This window comes from Selaginella moellendorffii, unplaced genomic scaffold (genome assembly GCF_000143415.4).
Source record: "Selaginella moellendorffii unplaced genomic scaffold, v1.0 SELMOscaffold_86, whole genome shotgun sequence".
Classification (NCBI taxonomy): Eukaryota; Viridiplantae; Streptophyta; class Lycopodiopsida; order Selaginellales; family Selaginellaceae; genus Selaginella; species Selaginella moellendorffii.
Window position 1 is genome coordinate 423,186 of NW_003314347.1, and position 19,481 is coordinate 442,666.

Genomic DNA, 19,481 nt, shown 5'->3' on the forward strand with positions numbered 1-19,481 from the left:
CCGATCCCATGACCGACACACAAAGGTGCCACCGACATATTAGTCTATTACGCTAAGGCTATGCCTATTCACTTTTGTTATACTAATGATCTAACACCACTTACATCACAATCCCATCTCTTAAAGAATGGGCCATATGTTCATGAATGGTCATTTTAAATCCACTCCTTAGCATCTTTAGAATGCCTGTAGGCATAGGGAATAGCCTTCCCCAATATGCCTTTTTCGGTCCCCACCAAATCCCTTTCTATCCATGGCCATGTTCACCAATACTACCATTGGATCAAGGCCCACAGGCCCAACCACTAAGTCCCTTTGTTCTCTAGGACTTCCTCACCATGTGATCGCATCTTTGGTCATTATCCCAGAAGACTGTTCCTCTTCCTTTCCACCATCCGGGATTCTAGGGTAACATTTCAGAACACTGTGGCCCTATGTGGGCCTCATGGGTACTCTCCCCACCTTCTGCCTTTGGGTGTTTTAGCCATGGGGCTAAAGTGAGATTCTATTAAGCCATGCCAAGTATCTAAGTAGGTAGTGCCACCCATGCTTGGATTGGGAGCATCAGCCATTTGATCTCCTAGGGGAACTAGAGCCGGCTCTTGAACACTTCATCAAGCTTCCCTGCTTGTCAGTCTGTATTCACTCTAACTCAGGGAAGGTTTGCTTTTACCCATGGTACATGGAACAACTCATGGAACCACTAGAACAACTTATGGAACCACTGATAGGCTAACATTAATCCTGCCAACTCAAAGCGTAAGCTCGAGTTGCTAATGTGCCTCACTCACGAGCCCAAGCTCAAACTCGTGCAAACGGAACATCTCCAATCCATTCTATGAGCCCAAGCGCAAGCTCACATCATAAGGTACAACAAGGTAACCAAATCCATTCCCAAGGAACGAATGCGAAGTCTTTGCACCCAAACGTGTACCCACTCGGATCATCGTTTTCATCTCTGCATATGCAACAAGACTAGTTGCCCAATCTCATTGAATAGTACTTGCTGAGACTCATCCTCTGATACCAAATGTAGCACACGTGGTTTTTACCCTTTATCCTATGGTGATTTACCATAGGATAACACTACGATCCATTTTATGAGCCCAAGCGCAAGCTTATATCATAAGGTACAACAAGGTAACCAAATCCATTCCCAATGAACGAACGCGAAGTCTTTGCACCCAAACGTGTACCCACTCGGATCATCGTTTTCATCTCTGCGTATGCAACAAGACTAGTTGCCCAATCTCATTGAATAGTACTTGCTGAGACTCATCCTCTGATACCAAATGTAACGCACGTGGTTTTTACCCTTTATCCTATGGTGATTTACCATAGGATAACACTACGAAGCGGAACCTAAACCCTCTTTGTGCCACGTGACAGATGCCACGTGTCATATGCCACGTGTCTATGCCACGTGTCCTTAGGAACCCGAGGTTCAGGGCCTTGGGCCACTGAACGAAGGAACAGTGCCAAACTCCCAAGCGTGGAGCCAAAGAGTGGTGGAACCGAACCACGGAGCAACTCCCGAGCATATAGCCCAAAGGAGCGAAGGGACAGGAGCCCGGAGCAACTTGGAACAGTCCTAGAGTAACCAGCATCTCAATGCTAGGACCAGCATGTAAAACGGAGCCAAACGGAGTTTAGCGTTATTTTGGCATACCGATGGCCTAACGCGAGGACATGGGTACTCCACCAGCTAGCATGGAATGGAACTTGGGCTTAGACCCAAGCTGGACGCAGAACAAGGATAGGCACGCAAGCGGGAGCTAGACTATGCCTCAGGTTGGTCGGCCATGCCCGACCTACCCACTATCCCTACTATACATTTGGAACCCCCCACAGCCCCCCCTCCCCCCCCCCCCCCTTGAGGAACACACACTTTGGGCTTTCCCCCCACAGCCCCCCCTCCCCCTTGAGGAACACACGCTTTGGGCTTTCACCCCAAGCCTCCCTTAGTATCAGGAGTTAGTCTTTGGGATAAGCTTAAAATTTACTAAATATAGAATGTCCCTAGATTGCGAATTTGGACACGAGACGAACACCATTGTGTTCAGGACAATCTCTACATTCCGTAGATATGCCAAATGAGCAAATCTAGACACTTTCCATCAATAGCATTTGGGACCAAAATGAGACTAACACTAAAGGCATGATAGCGAGGGTCTTTGGTAGACACGGTAAACTATCATGTAGCGATATTGAGGGACCAATCTCAATATGCGAGGGTTCTTGTCAAGCCAGTGCAAGACAGAGCAAAAAAGAACTAAAAAGCCAGGCCAAGTATGCTTGGCTGAATAGACACTTAGGAATTCCGTCCTTATGCTCATTCGGCCAAGTACAGATGCAAAGTCCAATTTACTAACACTTGAACAAGAAGGGCTGATAAAGGGTCCAACAATACCAACCTCCTGCCATCGTGGCAGTAAGGTAAAAGTGTCCGTAAAGACTGGTCGACAGGTAACTTTCGATACCCAAAGTCACATTCACAACACCCCCCCTAGGGAAGATCGACGTCTTCGTCGATGCATACTCGAGTCTAGAATACCGCCAAGGAAACAACTCTAAAAAAGGTTCATGGTAATCACACTATATGAGAAATACACCAACTTAAATGAGTTTAGGAGGCAACCTCTTTGTATAACGCAGATGTGCTACCAACTTAGACACCTTCCGGCTGTCGCTGACAAGGAAATGACCAACGGAGTTAGCCATCCGTGCTACTCTAGATGTCACCCAGCTTACAAAAGTGTGATATGCCTCTGCCCGCAAGTGGCATAGAGAGAGAAGCTAGAGGCCCCAACCCTCATGAGTAAAGAAACCAAACCCGTCAGTAAGGTTTAGATAGATTACTATAAACAAGCAGTTAGAGTTGTTTACACGGTCACACCCTTTTAACGGAAGAAGGAACATCGACAAAGAGGCGGGTGATGTGACCAGTTGACAGTAGCTACCCCATGACTAAAGATTTCAATATGCACACGAAGTGCTGAAGCCAGTTTGCCCATTACTGGCCCAAACTCAAAGATCAATAGATGGACAATATCAAAGTCAAAGACAATGATAGCTTTAAGACTTAATTATCAGTGAATATATCTTAGATTAGAACACAAAAAGTATTCCAAGTAAGTTATCATCCAATAAACTAATAGTATAGTATAGGAACCACCAAGATCATCATGCTTGGAAAACATAGGATTCACCATCCAACAAAATTCAATAACTAGTGTATAACTCATTGATAAAATGTAACTACCAAAGATGGTAGATAGTATACCAAACAACTTACTAAAGATAACTCAAAGAACACAAAGTATCATTGACTAACAAGTATAATGCTTGCGAATGTATCACCCGAAGGAAATAACATCCCAACCTATCAAAGCTAACTCAAGCAACAATTAACAGAATAGAATGAATGTTGCATGGTTAACAAACATTCGTTCATGCCAACTATCACACTAGCCAATCCAAATAGATCCTAGTCAATAATACTAAGGAACCAAAATTGCTCAAGCAAATGTCAGCAACATCCTATTGATGTTTCAAACCCAAAAGACCAATCTAGAGTAAACCATAAAGAACATGTGGTATTGAGAAAAGCCATAAGCTATCAAAGAGAATAACTAACTATCATGAAAGAATATCAATCATCCCACCAATGTAAAGATGCATAATCATCATCGAAGAAACAATCTACCAACAATAATCAAGCAAAATCTTTGATAAGGATAATCAACTACCCTAGATGATAATCAATTATTACCAACGATTACCAGATGCAAAAGCCAACATTAACATTGAAGCTAATGAGCCAAAATGCCTTCCCTAACAACTTCTAACAAATGGAACAATGAGCATGAAAACTCAAAGAACCAAAAGCTCAAAGAAGTTTATAGCCAAGTCTTGCCTAATAATGATCACAAGTCTTGCATAATTAATTTCAATGCTAAAGAAGAAATCATGGTATAACTCACAATATCCTCCTCAACACATCCGTAAGCTAAACTTCATAATACCAAAGCTAATGAAGAGCATATCTGCATCAATCCAAAAGCTAAATATAACAAAGCTATGCTCAATAAGTGATCATCTAATCGATCCTCCATAAATCCATCTATAACAAGACGTAACTCACTTCATAACAAGCACAAAAAGAATAATTAATGATCGATATATTCCAACTTAAACTCAATAAAGATTCAAACTTTCCAATACCGATCATTAACTCTTTCTCCTGTACAGTTAGTATAGACCACGACTGAATCACTTTTCAAGAAAAAGCTAAAGCTCAACCTCTATTAAACAATTTCATCCAGAACACAACTAACTCAACTTGCCACTCAGTTCATTTGAACGTCAATACAGTTGCTAACTAGCAAATGCACAAATGCCAATAACACAAAGCCATAGCCAAATTATCAACACTATATTCATTGAGACTAATGAAACTCAATATCAATCTTACGGAGAGACATCTCATTTCAGTGGAATCTCAACATCAATAATGTCAACGACAAGGCATCACTTCAATGCCATCAACACCAGAACAAAGCTAAAAGAAAGCAAAAGCGAATCACCACTCAAAGCTCCTTAGCAACTAAGCTAACCAAAGTCGAAGATATTTTAGTTAGTATCCAAGACTAATCCTTCAGCAAAACTCAGTTACAGATAACACTTCATCAAGGAGTGTTTCACCACGTCCAAGACTCAATGAAATCCAACACTACGAACTAAATGCAACTAAATAATATTGACAAAGGTAGAGTCAACGTACTAACATGGAAAACCATATAAGTTTAATGACACGATCCTCCACAACACCATCTAGTAAAGCAAGCCCATCACTACTGAATCATCATCAAGTGAAGTAAGTATCACAATTTTTGACAAAATTTACAAGCAATCACTAGTTGCAAAGCAACCAACAATTAATTTTTAACTTGCCTTTCACAAGATTCAAACACTAAACTCATGTTATCGAGTCACATACTTGTCCAACATGAACATAATACCTTAGGTACAAGGTAAAGGTTCATGGACAAGCACCAACCAAATGACCTCTCGAATTCAACTCAACCGCAATAAGCTCACTAATGCATTTAATCAATAGCTCTGAGCATGCCTTGAAGAGGCTAGCTATACATGACCAACACTTACTCGAAACTAAAGTGAAGACCATGAGATAGACTTATATCGGTACACAACCTCCACTTAGACAAAGCTATAGTATGGGTACCAACATCTCAACCGCAAACAACTAAGTTAGACATCACCATCCTCAGCCAAGGTGCAAGGCCACCAAGACCAAGTCAAGATCAGTGAGAGCTCACTACTTTTATAGAGTCTTAATGAAATGCAAAGTGCAACCTGCCACCAAGTATAACGTTATAGGAAAAAGGCACAAGGGTCACCCTTCTTAGAAAAGTGCAATAGCCACTTTTTTACACCAACTCTAGACTTTATCCAACTCAATTGCCTTAACTCCAAAAGTTAACATCCCTTTCATGTTGCATCATACAAACTATCTACTAAGGTCTAAGCTAACTGAAGCCAACTCCAACCCCTTCACTAGTTTGTATTGGCTTTACGAAAATAGAATGGTTTTCGGGCAAAGTGATTAACAAATCAGCCATTGGAAAAGTCTAAGAAAATTTATGGAAAATTTTCCATTCTAGAGAAAGAATGACTCTTAGTCTAGGAATACAAACTTTCAAGACTCAAATAAGCTTTTCCTACCTACACTTCACATAGGTTCACTTTAACACTAATTCTTATGACCCAACAATATGCTAAAGCATCAAACATCTTTGCTTATACTTTCGACATCCAATACCGACATCTGCAAAGTGCAAAGTGAACATCTAAGGCTTGATCACAAAGACTATATTTTTAGATATCCACATTGCACTAACACTCTTCTTCAATCACCTTCAAGATCCAATGTAAAGCCAAAACACTAACAAAAAAAATGACATGAAAAATCAAGGTCTAGGGAAAATTCCTCATCACTTAAAATAATAATATCACTTTCACTAACACAAGTGCTAGTGATATCAATGCCTCAATTACACATTTTCTCCATCCAAGAATTTACTCCAAGTGTTAATGGATAAACCAACAAGCCATAGCAAGTGAATGCTTAACACTTTAATGGGCAAACCCCCAAGGAACAAGGAATCAACTTAAACTTAGCATAATTGACCATTATAGAGAATTTAGTCAAAGCTACTTCAATGCTACTTCGTGCAAATAGACTAACATCACTATCAACCATTTTGGGGTTGATCATCGTTTAACCAAGCAACTTTATAAACACATTGCTCATTATCACATGGATATGATATAAATATCACAATGACTTGATTATCAATTGAGTAACACCATAAGTAATACCTATGTCATTACTTCAAAGGTTTATGTGGATATCAAGTGGTAACTCAATTCGACAAAATGCAACATAAATGTCACATCCCATCAATAAAGATTTACAACACTCAACACTACTAATTTTTGTTCATAACACAGTCAAGCTCATGCCACTCTTTTTCTGACCAAACTCAAAATTAATCCAACACCAAGCTACTCAAGAAGCAATAGCAAAGTTCCCCAGAAAAGAATTGAGCATTGCAACCCAAGTCTTCCAATAATAAGTCTAGATAAAATTGTATAGTGTTTCACTACTATCCATCCCATGACTCACCATTTACAAGACCGTCAATTCCAACATGCATCAAGGTAGAGACTCTTTGATTGCATGATGTGAACACGAACAATGAGTTAACACCTCGTTGCAAATCATCTCTTCAAGAAGAAGAAATGATTTACGTGTTTGATCCTTCGTCCTCGATGACTCTCTTTTTGGTCTCATCTTTGACTAAACCTCAAGCTTGCGTCGCACTGCTTTCAGTCCAATCCAAGAAAAGTTTATGAGAGAGCATGGCAATGACTACTTGAACCAATAGACTAATCCTTACAGTCTTGATTGATCCATTTGTAATCATGCCTAGCAAAGACCCACTAATGCCATGCTAAACAGCTACGGACCAGCCTATTTGCCACTCATAACAAACCTAGGGAAGGTTTACTTTTACCCATGGTACATGGAACAACTCATGAAACCAACAGTAGGCTAACATTAATCCTACCAACTCAAAATGTAACTTTGAGTTGCTAATGTGTCTCACTCACTCACCCAAGCTCAACCTTGTGCAAAATGGTATACCTCAAATCCATCCTATGAGCCCAAGAGTAAGCTCACATTATTACGGTACAAAAAAGTAACCAAATTCATACCCAAGGAACGATTGCAAAGCCTTGGCACCCAAATATGTACCCACTTCGATCATCGTTTTCATCTCTGCATATGCAACAAGACTAGTTGCCCAATCTCATTGTATAGTACTTGCTGAGACATATCCTCTAATACCAAATGTAGTGCATGTGGTTTTTACCCTTTATCCTATGGTGATTTACCATAGGATAACACCACGAAGCGGAACCTAAACCGTCTTTGTGCCACATGACAGATGCCATGTGTCACATACCACATGTCCATAGGACACGTGGTGTGGAACCCGAGGTTCAGGGCCTTGGCCACTGAACGAAGGAATGGTGCCGAACTCCCAAGCATGGAGCCAAGGAGTGACAGAACTAGACCATGGAGCAACTCCTGAGCATACAGCCCAAGGAGCGAAGGGACAGAAGCCTGGAGTGACTTGGAACAGTCCTGGAGCAACCAACATCCCAATGCCAAGACTAGCATGCAAAACGGAGCCAAACGAAGTTTAGTGCTATTTCGGCATACCGATGGCCTAACGCAAGGACATAGGTACTCCACCAGCTAGCATGGAATGGAACTTGGGCTTAGACCCAAGCCAGACGCAGAACAAGGATAGGCACATAAGCGGGAGCTAGACTATACCTCAGGTTGGTCGGCCATGCCCGACCTATCCACTATCCCTACTATACATTTGGAACCCCCTACAACCCCTCCTTGAGGGACACACACTTTGGGCTTTCACCCCAAGCCTCCCTTAGTACTAAGAGTTAGTCTCTGGGATAAGCTCAAAATTTATTAAATATGGAATGGTGCTAGATTGCGAATTTGGATACGGGACGAACACCATTGTGTTCAGGACAATCTCTACATTCCATAAATATGCCAAATGAGCAAATCTAGACACTTTCCATAAATAGTATTTAGGACCGAAATGAGACTAACACAAAGGGCATGATAGCAAGAGTGTTTGGCAGACACGGTAAGCTATCATCTAGCAAATATTGACGGACCAAGCTCAATATCGCAAGGGTTCTTGATACTAGCAAATGCAAGCCAATGACAGGAGTTTCTCAAACCAGGCCGAATATGCTCAGCAAGGAGTTCCTACCTTATGTTTATCCGATTTAAGTGCATGGTCATTGACTAGTTTCTCAACTAGCTCAAGTGGGAAACTGATAACAGGCCCAGCAATACCGACCTCCTGCCATCATGGCAGTAAGGTAAGAGTGTCCGTAATGACTGGTCGACAGGTAACTTTCGATACCCGAAGCCACATTCGTGACACTAACTTTGGACTTCCCAATGGTTATCTCATCACCCAACACTTGAGTACAACCTTCCTAGGCCAAATTAACCTTTCCTAGCCAAAATGGCTCCATTGGGTCCAACCCCCACACTCTCCCTTTTGGAACCCCCTATAGCCCTCCCCCCTAAGGGGATGATCACTTTAAGCTTTTGTATTAGTATTAGTATTAGTAGTATAGTCTTCGGACTCGGACTTGGTCTCAGTCTCGGTTTCAGACTCAAACTTGGTCTTGGTCTTGGTCTCAGTCTCAATTCCATCTTGGACTCCATCTCGGACTCCATCTTGGACTCCATCTCGGACTCCATCTTGGACTCCATCTCGGATCCATCTCGAACTCCATCTCAGACTTCATCTTGGGTCCATCTCAGACTTCATCTCAGACTCCATCTTGGGTCCATCTCAGACTTCATCTCAGACTCCATCTTGGGTCCATCTTGGACTCCATCTTAAGTCCATCTCGAAATCCATTTCGAATCCATCTTGTACTCCATCTCGAACTCCATCTCGGGTCTATCTCGGACTCCATCTTGGGTCCATTTCAGACTTCATCTTGGATCTTTCTACGTGTCATGTGTTGATCCTTTTGTATCTCTTTTTTAAAAACTCACTTATTGCTCGTTTCATGCTCCTTCCTCGAGCACTTTATTGGGAGTTCCATTTTCGCTCTCGACTTTTTAAGTTGGAGCTTTTAGTCCATATATGTTACACTCATTTGGCTTCCACCTCAACCATTATCATATGGCACCCTTTCGGCTCTTCTTTGGGGCCTAGGGATTTTATGTCTCACATTGACAAGGTTGAGTGGTGTGAATATTTTGCTTCTATTATGGTGGCCAAAGTATTTTATGATAAGAAGTTCTGTATTTTCTAAGTTTTGAACATTTGTCCTTTTAATTTCCCTACTTTTGCCTTGTCAACTGCTACAAATTCCTTTTCTAACTTTTTTTTTTTTCGAATGAGGGAGTAGAGAGGATAGATAGGAGTTCAGCCCCAACAATAGAGTGAGGACAAGTAGATACAGTAATAAAGCAAAGACAAATGATATGGATTGTGGAGTGAGGACAAACATAGTAAATTTGAATGGAAAATTCAACCTTGATATAATAACCCTAAACAAAGACAATAGTGGAATGAGGTCAAACATAAATAATGGAGTGAGGACGAATGCGTCTAAATAGAGTTAGTGCTTCAAAACTTTTTTTCTTTCAAAGAGGGGATAAAGAAGATATGAAGAATAAATGGAATGAGTTCAACCTCTTATGTGCAGTGCTAAACAAAGGTATAGGTTATATGTCTAAATTAACATAAGCCTTGGATGTTAATCGAAGGGAAGATGCAAAATTAGGATCTACTTATGGCCGTAAGTCTAAATTAACAATGGTCTCAGAGGATTATTAGCTCCCAAACTTAAACATGGGATATATCGTTTATTACAATGGCATTTCATAAATTATAGTGATTCTTAAAATTTCTTGCTTTAATTCAAAGTTATGGCTTCAAGGTTGGAATGAGCATTTGGCAATTGCACATGAAGTTATAATTGGTTCATTAGGATTTTATAATTAACTAATGTTTATGCTATGGTTTTGGGTTTTATTTCAATCATGGTTGCTAACAACTTTATTGGTAGTTTTATGTGAGTTTCAAATTCTTGTGGTAATTTATAATTGCTCAGTTTTGTTCCATCTAATTTATTGTCATCACCTTTTCATCTTCTAGAGGGGAGGATGGTATAAAGTTTGTAAATACATATATGTATATACATATATTAACCTGGCTAGGTAATACACTAATTATGGTACTATAGCATATAAATCGTTCATTTGGGACTAAATCTAGTCCATCCATTCTTATACCTATTCCCATATTTTAACCACTCACAAACTGAGTTTTATAATTTTATTTTAGATTTATAAAAATAAAATTTAAAATAAAGATATTCCATGATGCCCAACACTAAAAACCCTTAAAGTGGGCACACTGTTTTTGGATCAGCCACAGAAACATGCTTATAATATCATCTCTAATTTTTATGGTTTTTGCTACTGTATGCAGCTGCCAATACATGCCTCATTCAGTGGCAGACAACTTGTTTTCTAGATGGCAAGTCTAAACAGCTCAACAGCACCAAAACGTGCAGCTCCAAAAGTGACCTTCCACCGACAGTGCAATGTGTGGCGGTGAGTTCCGTGATTGTAGGGACATACAAGAAATTATGAACCGTTTAAAAGGCAAGAAGTGGAGAAAAATTCCAATGTTACAATCCAAAACATTGTCAAACTCCTCCCACTTACACAGGCAATTACCTTTACACTTTCGGTGCATGAGACTTTGACTAAATGATTAGTTTCAGTCATAGGCTTTATAAATTTGCATAGCATGAAGTGATCAGCTGAGAAGATGATAATCATTAGCTTTGCTTGCTTGCTCAAGTTTGGATGTGGAGACAATGGCCCCCGGGGAGATCTCCTCCGCAGGGCTCTCCAGCACTCCTCCTTCTTGGCCTATTCTTGCGGGGAGCTCGATCGCACTGCCGCAATCTCGACAATCTCGCGCAAATTCAAGCTCACGGACCCAGCTCTCGTGGATTCCATGCTGCTCGAGGCCGCTTCCAGCTGCGAGGTGGACAAGGAGCTACTGTCACTGCTCCAGTCAACGAGGCAGCAGCTCCTGGGATGGATTGATATTCCTCCACAAGAGTGGGAGCGAGTTTACAGCCTCTTCCCGGTGTCGCTCTGGAAGAACTTCGCTACAATCTCCCGCGATCTAGATTCCCTCCTTGGAGATATCAGGTCCCATGCTGTGATTGTCGATAAAAGCGTGGAGATGGCCGCGCTACATGCCTTCGAGAGCTTGCTCGCTCTCCCGTATGCCTCGCCCAACAAGAAAGCTTGCCAGGACTTCTTGAAGCGTCGGTTCCTGCTGCCTCGAGCTGTGAAGCTGGGGATGGATCGAGTCAAGGAGGAGGTGAGATCCAAGCAGCTCAAATCACTCTACCTGCTTGACAATGGCCGGCACGAGCTCGTCTCCGAGATCTTCTTTCCCTGCGTGGCGGCCTGGTGCCTTCCGGAGATCATTCCTCTCGGCTGGATGAAATATCTCCAGGTACTGATCAAGCGCGGCCATCCCTTCGGTTACTTCGGTGCCGACGTCTCGCGCTATCCGCCGGACATCGACACCATGTCGACTTGTGTCTCCACACTTTTTGATCTTAGTCTCGTCACCTCCGCGCAAGCTATGCACTTTCTGGAGATTTGTCTCGAGAACGTCAACGATCAAAACCAGCTTCTCACGTACCTGGACGTGGAGCGGCCTCGAGTGGATCCGGTCGTCATAGCCAACGTTGTCTATCTCGCCTATGCGCTCTCCATGGAAGATCACCCGGTTGTCCGCCACAACGAGAATCTGATCCAGAGATATCTGTTAAGCGGCGGATTCGTATACGGGACTCGCTATTACCTCAGCCAGGAGGACTTCTTGTTCATGTATGGCCGGGTCCTCGCGACGTTTGGAGAGAAGAGGGAGATTCCCAACTTTGATCTCGTGTATCAAGCGATGGAGGCGGCTCTCGTCAACCGGATCGGGAACGAGACCGAGTCGAAGCCACTGGACGTTGCCAAAAGGATTCTGCTCAGCAGGGGTTTTGGAATCCGGAACACGATAGATGTAGACTTGCTCCTCAAGATGCAGAACGAGGATGGTTCCTGGCCTTTGCAAGTGCTCAGCAATCTTCCATCTGCTAAAGGTGGTGTCTTCAATTCGGTGGTGGACTTGAGCTTTGCGGTGAGAGCACTGCAAAGTCAAGATTGAAAGAGTCGATTATAAGTTGCATATAGAAAAAATCTACCTGGATGCGATAAGTTTTCTCCTCCTCATCTTGACATGACAATAGTGAAAACAAGCACGTTAGCACTCCAACGGTCAGGCCCTCAAAGCGAAAATATCACGTGAGTCAGACAAGGAAACACAGTGTCTTTTTGGACAGGAAGAACTTTAAACTTACTTGAGACGATCTTCAGATGAAACCCATCTTTGTGCCGATGATTTTCATCAGCGCTCGCGGGTCGATAAAACCTCGTCGTGGCGCTCCGTTTGATCTGCCAGAGGAAGGAAGCATTTGCCATAAGTCTTTCTCTATCTCGCAAGAAAAGGAAGAGAAGCAAAGGATTGATTGTATCCTAGCTTGCCAATAATGTAGGAGTTCTTAGCGATCGCTTGCTTCTTCCGGGACGCACTGTCATTACCTGCGGTGTCTTCCCAGCGAGTCACAAGAGATCGCCGCTCTCTCGCCTCAAGGGATAGCCTCCGCATCAGACGAATATTCCTTTTTGGGGCTACCTGTAGAAAAGATAGAAAAAGTTTACCTTCGAATATGACAGGTACAATATTATATTATACCAATTCAAAATCTAAATAATAATATTCTTTTGGCTGCTGCAATGGAGGTCCTGTTGTGAGCAGCCAGGAAGCAGCATTTGTTGTTCCAGCGCGATTTCTTTTTCTATTTCTTTGTGTGGTTCTTTGTGAACTGCTGCTTGGGTCTTGTGAATCGGTATAAAGTTTGATTACGCAATGAGGGATGCCAAGTCTATGTTCCACAAGATGCTGGCAGAGTCGCCTGCTTGGAAGCAACCACTGTCTCGGTCATATGCGGCGAGAATGATTCTTTAAGAATGTTCTTTAAATGTTCTTTAATTGTTAATCTATAAACATTCATTGAGACAGTGGTTGCTTCCAAGCAGCTGCGAGAATCCGGAAAGAATGTTTAGAAATTATAAACAAAACTTCTTGCCAATTAAACATTTGCTTACGAATACCTTAACATTTCCAAAAATACAAAATGTGGCAAAATGTTAGCCTACTCAGTCGGGGCAAGGAACTGGGAAGTTGCAGCATCTCCCTCAAGCCAAATATCTCTCACAGGTGTTTTTGTGGGCACTTTCTAGCTGACGTCTGTAGAATATTGATCATCTCTATGGATTTTGCTATTGTACTGAATAGTTGCAGCTGCCAATGCGTGCCTCGTTCAGTGGCAGATAACTTGTTCTCTAGATTGCAAAAGAATATGATTAAAGATGTAGAAGCTCATGATTCAGAAGCAAGCTTGAACTGGCTGGGCAGCGAGACAAAGACCCCCTATGCTCAATGTCCACACCATGTATAGCTCCAAACCATACCAAAAGCGAGCATCCACCACTGTTGACTAAATAACAATCTCTAAAAGTAGCCTTAACAACGCTTTAGAGTATAAATTAGCGTGAAGAAGATGATAATTATTAGATTTGCTTGCTTGCTCAAGTTTGGATGTGGAGACAAGGGAGATCTTCTCCGCAGGCACTCCTCCTTCTTGGCCTATACTTTCGGAGAGCTCGATCGCACTGCCGCAATCTCGACAATCTCGCGCAAATTCAAGCTCACGAAGCCACCTATCGTGGATTCCATGCTGCTCGAGGCCGCTTCCAGCTGCGAGGTAGACGAGGAGCTACTGTCACTGCTCCAGTCAACGAGGCGGCAGCTCCTCGGATGGATAGATATTCGTCCACAAGAGTGGGACCGAGTTTACAGCCTCTTCCCAGTGTCGCTCTGGAAGAACTTCGCTACAATCTCCCGCGATCTAGATTCCCTCCTTGGAGATATCAGGTCCCATGCTGTGATTGTCGATAAAAGCGTGGAGATGGCCGCGCTAACACGCATTCGAGAGCTTGCTCGCTCTCCCGTATGCCTCGCCCAACAAGAAAGCTTGCCAGGATTTCTTGAAGCGTCGGTTCCTGCTGCCTCGAGCTGTGAAGCTGGGGATGGATCGAGTCAAGGAGGAGGTGAGGTCCAAACAGCTCAAATCACTCTACCTGCTTGACAACGGCCGGCACGAGCTCGTCTCCGAGATCTTCTTTCCCTGCGTGGCGGCCTGGTGCCTTCCTCTCGGTTGGATGAAATCTCTCCAGGCACTGATCGAGCGCGGCCATCCCTTCGGTTACTTCGGTGCCGACGTCTCGCGATATCCGCCGGGCATCGACACCATGTCAACTTGTGTCTCCACACTTTTTGATCTTGGTCTCGTCACCTCCGCGCAAGCCATGCATTTTCTGGAGATTTGTCTCGAGAACGTCAACGATCAAAACCAGCTTCTCCTGGACGTGGAGGCCTCGCGTGGATCCGGTCGTCATAGCCAACGCTGTCTATCTCGCCTATGCGCTCTCCATGGAAGATCACCCGGTTGTCCGCCACAACGAGAGTCTGATCTAGAGATTTAATTATACGGGACTCGCTATTACCTCAGCCAGGAGGACTTCTTGTTCATGTATGGCCGGGTTCTCGCGACATTTGGAGAGAAGGGAGATTCCCGACTTTGATCTTGTCTATCGAGCGATGGAGGCGGCGCTCGTCAACCGGATCGGGAACGAGACCGAGTCGAAACCACTCGACGTTGCCAAAAGGATTCTGCTCATCAGGCGTTTTGGAATCCGGAACACGATAGACGTGGACTTGCTGCTCAAGATGCAGAACGAGGATGGTTCCTGGCCTTTGCAAGTGCTCAGCAATCTTCCACCTGCTAAAGGTGGTGTCTTCAATTCGGTGGTGGACTTGAGCTTTGCGGTGAGAGCACTGCAAAGTCAAGAATGACATACAGAAAAAATCTACCTGGATGCGATGAGTTTTCTCCTCCTCATCTTGACATTGCGGACAATAGTGAGATCATAATAGATATTTGAAGGACTTCTCTTGAATTTCCTACTTCCCTGCGCGAGTAAAAATGCAGGTCAGAATGTTATAATCCGGAAACTCGGTATCAACTCAGTAACGGTGTGACCAGTTGCATTCACTCCAAAGCCTTTTGTGCCTGCGTGAAAGAAATGGGAAACATTAAAACCATGACCACCGACTAAAAACTCATGACCACCGTATACCTGCTTGTTCCAGTTGGTTCTTACAGAAATAGTGAGCAGTGAGATCGCTTGCGTCGAAAGGCCACACAGAATCCCAATGATCAAGCCCTGAAAGCGAAAAAATCACGTGAGTCGGACAAGGAAACACAGTGTCTTTTCGGCCCACCTTTCTCGTTCATGTGAACGAAGGGCAGCACGTAAGCCACGACCAATCCAACAGCGTAATAAGAGCCAAGGTTGGCAAACGCGGCAAAAGCTTGCCATCCACATCCACGAGCAACACCTGTTCACAGCAGACGGAAAAATCTAAACCATGTCACCGTATGCCATTTTTTTTTCAAACCCGAGACCACTCCTTGGAACGCATCCACAACAACGAACGGCATCAGATTCTCGAGATCTTATATTGGAGCTGGAACTTTTCTCTCGAAGAATGAAATGGAGGAAGAACTTCATGTAACACTCTTGAAGAATGCATATGTGATCTGGGTTGGCATTGGCCCTGAGCACATCGATATGCTCTTTCGTCACTCTCTTGGACAGATTATTGATCCGCTCGTTGTAGAAGAGCTCGTCCTCCCATGGATTGGTGCCATCCTCCCAATTATGCGATCTTTGATGAAATCCGATGATTTTCTCATCAGCGCTCGCGGGTCGACCGCCGTTGTCCTCCACGAGCTCGTCATGGCGCTCCGCTTGATCTGCCAGAGGAAGGAAGCATTCGCCATAAGTCTTTCTCTATCTCGCAAAAAAAGGAAGAGAAGCAAAGGATTGATTGTATCCTAGCTTGCCTGCGTAGTTCATGGTGTAGGAGTAGCCATTGCATCCCACGCGCAAGTAATGTTTGTTCCACAAGTCTAACAAATGCCGTATCCTTTTGGCGGCGCTATCACTCAGCGCAATCGCTTGCTTCTTCCGCGACGAACACGCTTGCCTCAATCCCTCCCTGACCTGCCGTAAAGCCCTACTCTCGGGGCTGTGGAGCTAACCTGAACATAGCTCCCACGCCTATAAGCCGCAAGAGATGAATATTCTCTTTTAAGGCTCTGTCTGGTTTATTGCTAAATTTATTTGTAATCGAGGTTTAATGATAGTATAAACTTTGTTTAAGTTTGTAAGATTTAAGTCTAGACAATTTGAAATTTTTGATTCGTGATAAGGTCTTTTGCCTCTTGCTTGGTGGTTTATATCTTGGCACTAACTTCTACTGGTCACTAGAGGATGGTCAATTTGATCTCTCATCGGCCAAGATTATTCCACTTTCCATGATAAGCAGTTTTGTTAGTGAAATACTGTCATATTACTTGAGATCACATTTGGATCAGATTAAGAATATGTAAAGATTTGTAAGTATAAGTGGGCTATACAAACAACTAGTTAATTGGTACTGCATGTAGTGCATGGGTATGCAAAGTACTAGTTAACTATTAATTACAGAAAAATCTAAAACATTGAGTAAGAAGACTATTCAATACCCCTGCACAAGATTTAACAGATTCCTTCACATATCAGTGTTGAAACAGTAATAATTCCCAGTCCTTGAGCTCCAAATCCCACCTTGAGCTCCTCAAACAAATCCACAGCTTCATTCTATCACTCATTTGATCCGAGGCAGGAAATATCACCAGAAGTCGACTATCACTACATTATGGCGTGAGACACTGCAGCTGTGGAGTGCAAAGAAATGAATGGTGATGACCTAGTGGCGCAGCAACGGCCATTGCTCTCTTCTTCCATTAGCTCTCCTAAGTTGATGCAAATCAACATTAGTTTTAGACACTAATACATGAGTTCCATTCTTGGTAAGCAATCTTAAATCCTGTAGTCTACTTTGATGTCTACTTTGATCTGATAGTTTGATTTACATCTACCTCTCATCTCGTTTTGTTTCTTGTGGTTTTATCCTTTGTATTTTTTTCTCTCTCCATGACTCAGCAAGGTGATGACCCCAATCTAGTATGAAAACCAGCAACTTTCTTCAACTATAGTAACAAATGGCAGGTTTGGTGATCGAGCAACCATGTAATTAAGCTTCTTGCCCTACAGAACCCAAAAGTCATTTTTTCTGCAAAGTTTGGAGGGCACCGGCACGAGCTTCATGGTTTTCTAAATCAAATGGATTTGATCTTCAAGTTGCAAATTAGGGTCATTGAAACTCTTCTTGCTTTCTTGGCTTTCACCTTTGCTTAAGTGTGATTTGCCTCAACATCCTGTTCATGAACTTCACGACCTTCTGCTATTTATTGTGTGTTTTGGGGACACAAACCGAGCTTGCATCACTGCAATCATGTCTCCGTTAGTGGAATTGATTAATCAATTAAGAATGATGGCCTTAAGGTTGTTTATTGTGACAATTGTCTTTTCGTGTCATAAGGAATTTAGCTGTTCTGGTACTTTTCCTAAGGATACTTCTTCTTCAACTCCGGCCTTAGTACCAGCTCCAGTCTTGACTCCCATAACACAAATTTGAGGTTCCAGTCCCGTTATAATAGAGATTGGTCAATAGCAACAAGGAGAGTGATATTAACTTTCTCTAGCACAGCGTCAGTGTCATCTCGATGAAGGGTTATGTCTCTACTGAACTGTACCACAGGATATGCCCCTCTTGCTCGCACTTGAGCTTTGGCCATCAACTCGAGTTTTTACCATATCAATTCCTGAGTCATCAAGTTTAGAGGATCATACTAATTTTTTAGTCTTAAACGGGGATCTCCAATCAACATATGAGCCGCCTGGTTTGATTGCAATAAAGAGAATCTTGTTATTTTCAAGGTTCCATTCATCAAATCATGGCTACAGATAATGCCTTTCTACATTCCAGGCACTTTACCTTGGCTAGGATCCCTTTTTCTTCATTCTTCACCAAGAGGTGCTTTTGGACTTTAGTGTTAGCATTTTCTTCAATTCTAATGTATGTCATTTGTTCCAGTCATCCGTTTTCCTTCCACTTATTCTGAAAAGGGGAAAAGATCCACCTCATAAGTTAGCACATTGTCTCCCACAGGTTGCAAGTGTAGTTGGCACCATCTTTGCTAAGGACACTACCCTCATCAGTTCATCCAAATGTTAGTTGTGCCATCTTTGCACTCCGAATTGGGAAAGATTTGTGCATTGTTTATATATTAATACAATAATTATCACGAGATAAATATGAAAAAATATAATAGAATTCAAGATATTTTAATTATTTAGTTTTTATTTCAAAATATTAAAGTCTTTTAAAGAAAACCAAGAGTTTCTGTATACAAAAATTATTGTAATTACTTTTGGGGATATCTTGTAATTTTTTCTAAATCTATTTTTTGATAAATACAAAAGAAAATCTAGTGTTTAAACGGTAGATTATTTATGTTAATGTAAATATCATTTCCTGAGGTAAAAGTTTCTCAAGATTATTAAAAACGCGCTTGTTTATTTAAATATTATTTATATTAATTAGTTTTATAGATTTAAACTTCCATTACTTTCAAACTAGTTGTGATACTGAATATTGGCTTGGCAAAGCTGGCAAGAGTACAAGCTATCATGTCAAGATCGAGGTCCTGGTATTTGCAGATTCTTTGCGATTTTTTCTTCTATTTCTTTATGTGATTCTTTATGAATTGCTGCTTGCGTCTTAAACTTTGATTACGCAATGATCCCAGAGTCGCCTTCTATGCCTCCGCTACACCGAGGTTGTCCGACAGTCTCGGTCATGTGTTGACGCCGGACACTTTTAGGTGTCATTTCTGTTCAGATGGACCTAGAAGGGTGGTAAGAGGCACTGTGGATTAGATTCGATCATAGCAGAAGATGATTTGCTTGCTTTGGATGTGGAGACGATGGCGAGATCTTCTCCACAGGGCTACTCCTCCTTCCTCGCCTATGCTTGCGGGGAGCTCGATCGCGCTGCCGCAATCTCGACAATCTCGCGCAAATTCAAGCTCAAGCAGCCAGCTCCCGCGGATTCCAAGCTGCTCGAGGCCGCTTCGCTGCGAGGAGCTACTGGCACTAGCTCCTCGGA

At 42.6% G+C, this 19,481-nt stretch overlaps 2 protein-coding genes across 3 annotated transcripts; both read right to left on the bottom strand.

The window, feature by feature from the left end:
• Positions 1-10,987: 10,987 nt before the first annotated feature.
• LOC112341580 lies at positions 10,988-12,904 on the bottom strand. 2 transcript variants are annotated; one of them, XM_024661930.1, is made up of 6 exons: positions 12,598-12,904; positions 12,442-12,470; positions 12,054-12,386; positions 11,892-11,999; positions 11,592-11,840; positions 10,988-11,534 (listed from the first exon to the last, which is right to left on the bottom strand). In XM_024661930.1, the coding sequence occupies exons 1-6, from the start codon at positions 12,716-12,718 to the stop codon at positions 11,430-11,432; spliced, it is 945 nt and encodes a 314-aa protein (XP_024517698.1). In that variant the 5' UTR covers positions 12,719-12,904; the 3' UTR covers positions 10,988-11,429. The 2 variants fall into 2 exon arrangements, 1 of the variants encoding a protein (XP_024517698.1); XR_002990596.1 differs by lacking the exon at positions 10,988-11,534 and having other exon boundaries at positions 11,743-11,840; positions 12,442-12,691; positions 12,839-12,902.
• A 2,448-nt stretch (positions 12,905-15,352) lies between these two features.
• Positions 15,353-18,108, bottom strand: LOC9656757. Its single transcript, XM_024661871.1, has 5 exons — positions 18,007-18,108; positions 16,270-16,462; positions 15,822-16,179; positions 15,740-15,761; positions 15,353-15,586 (listed from the first exon to the last, which is right to left on the bottom strand). The coding sequence occupies exons 1-5, from the start codon at positions 18,106-18,108 to the stop codon at positions 15,353-15,355; spliced, it is 909 nt and encodes a 302-aa protein (XP_024517639.1).
• Between the last annotated feature and the right edge of the window lie 1,373 nt (positions 18,109-19,481).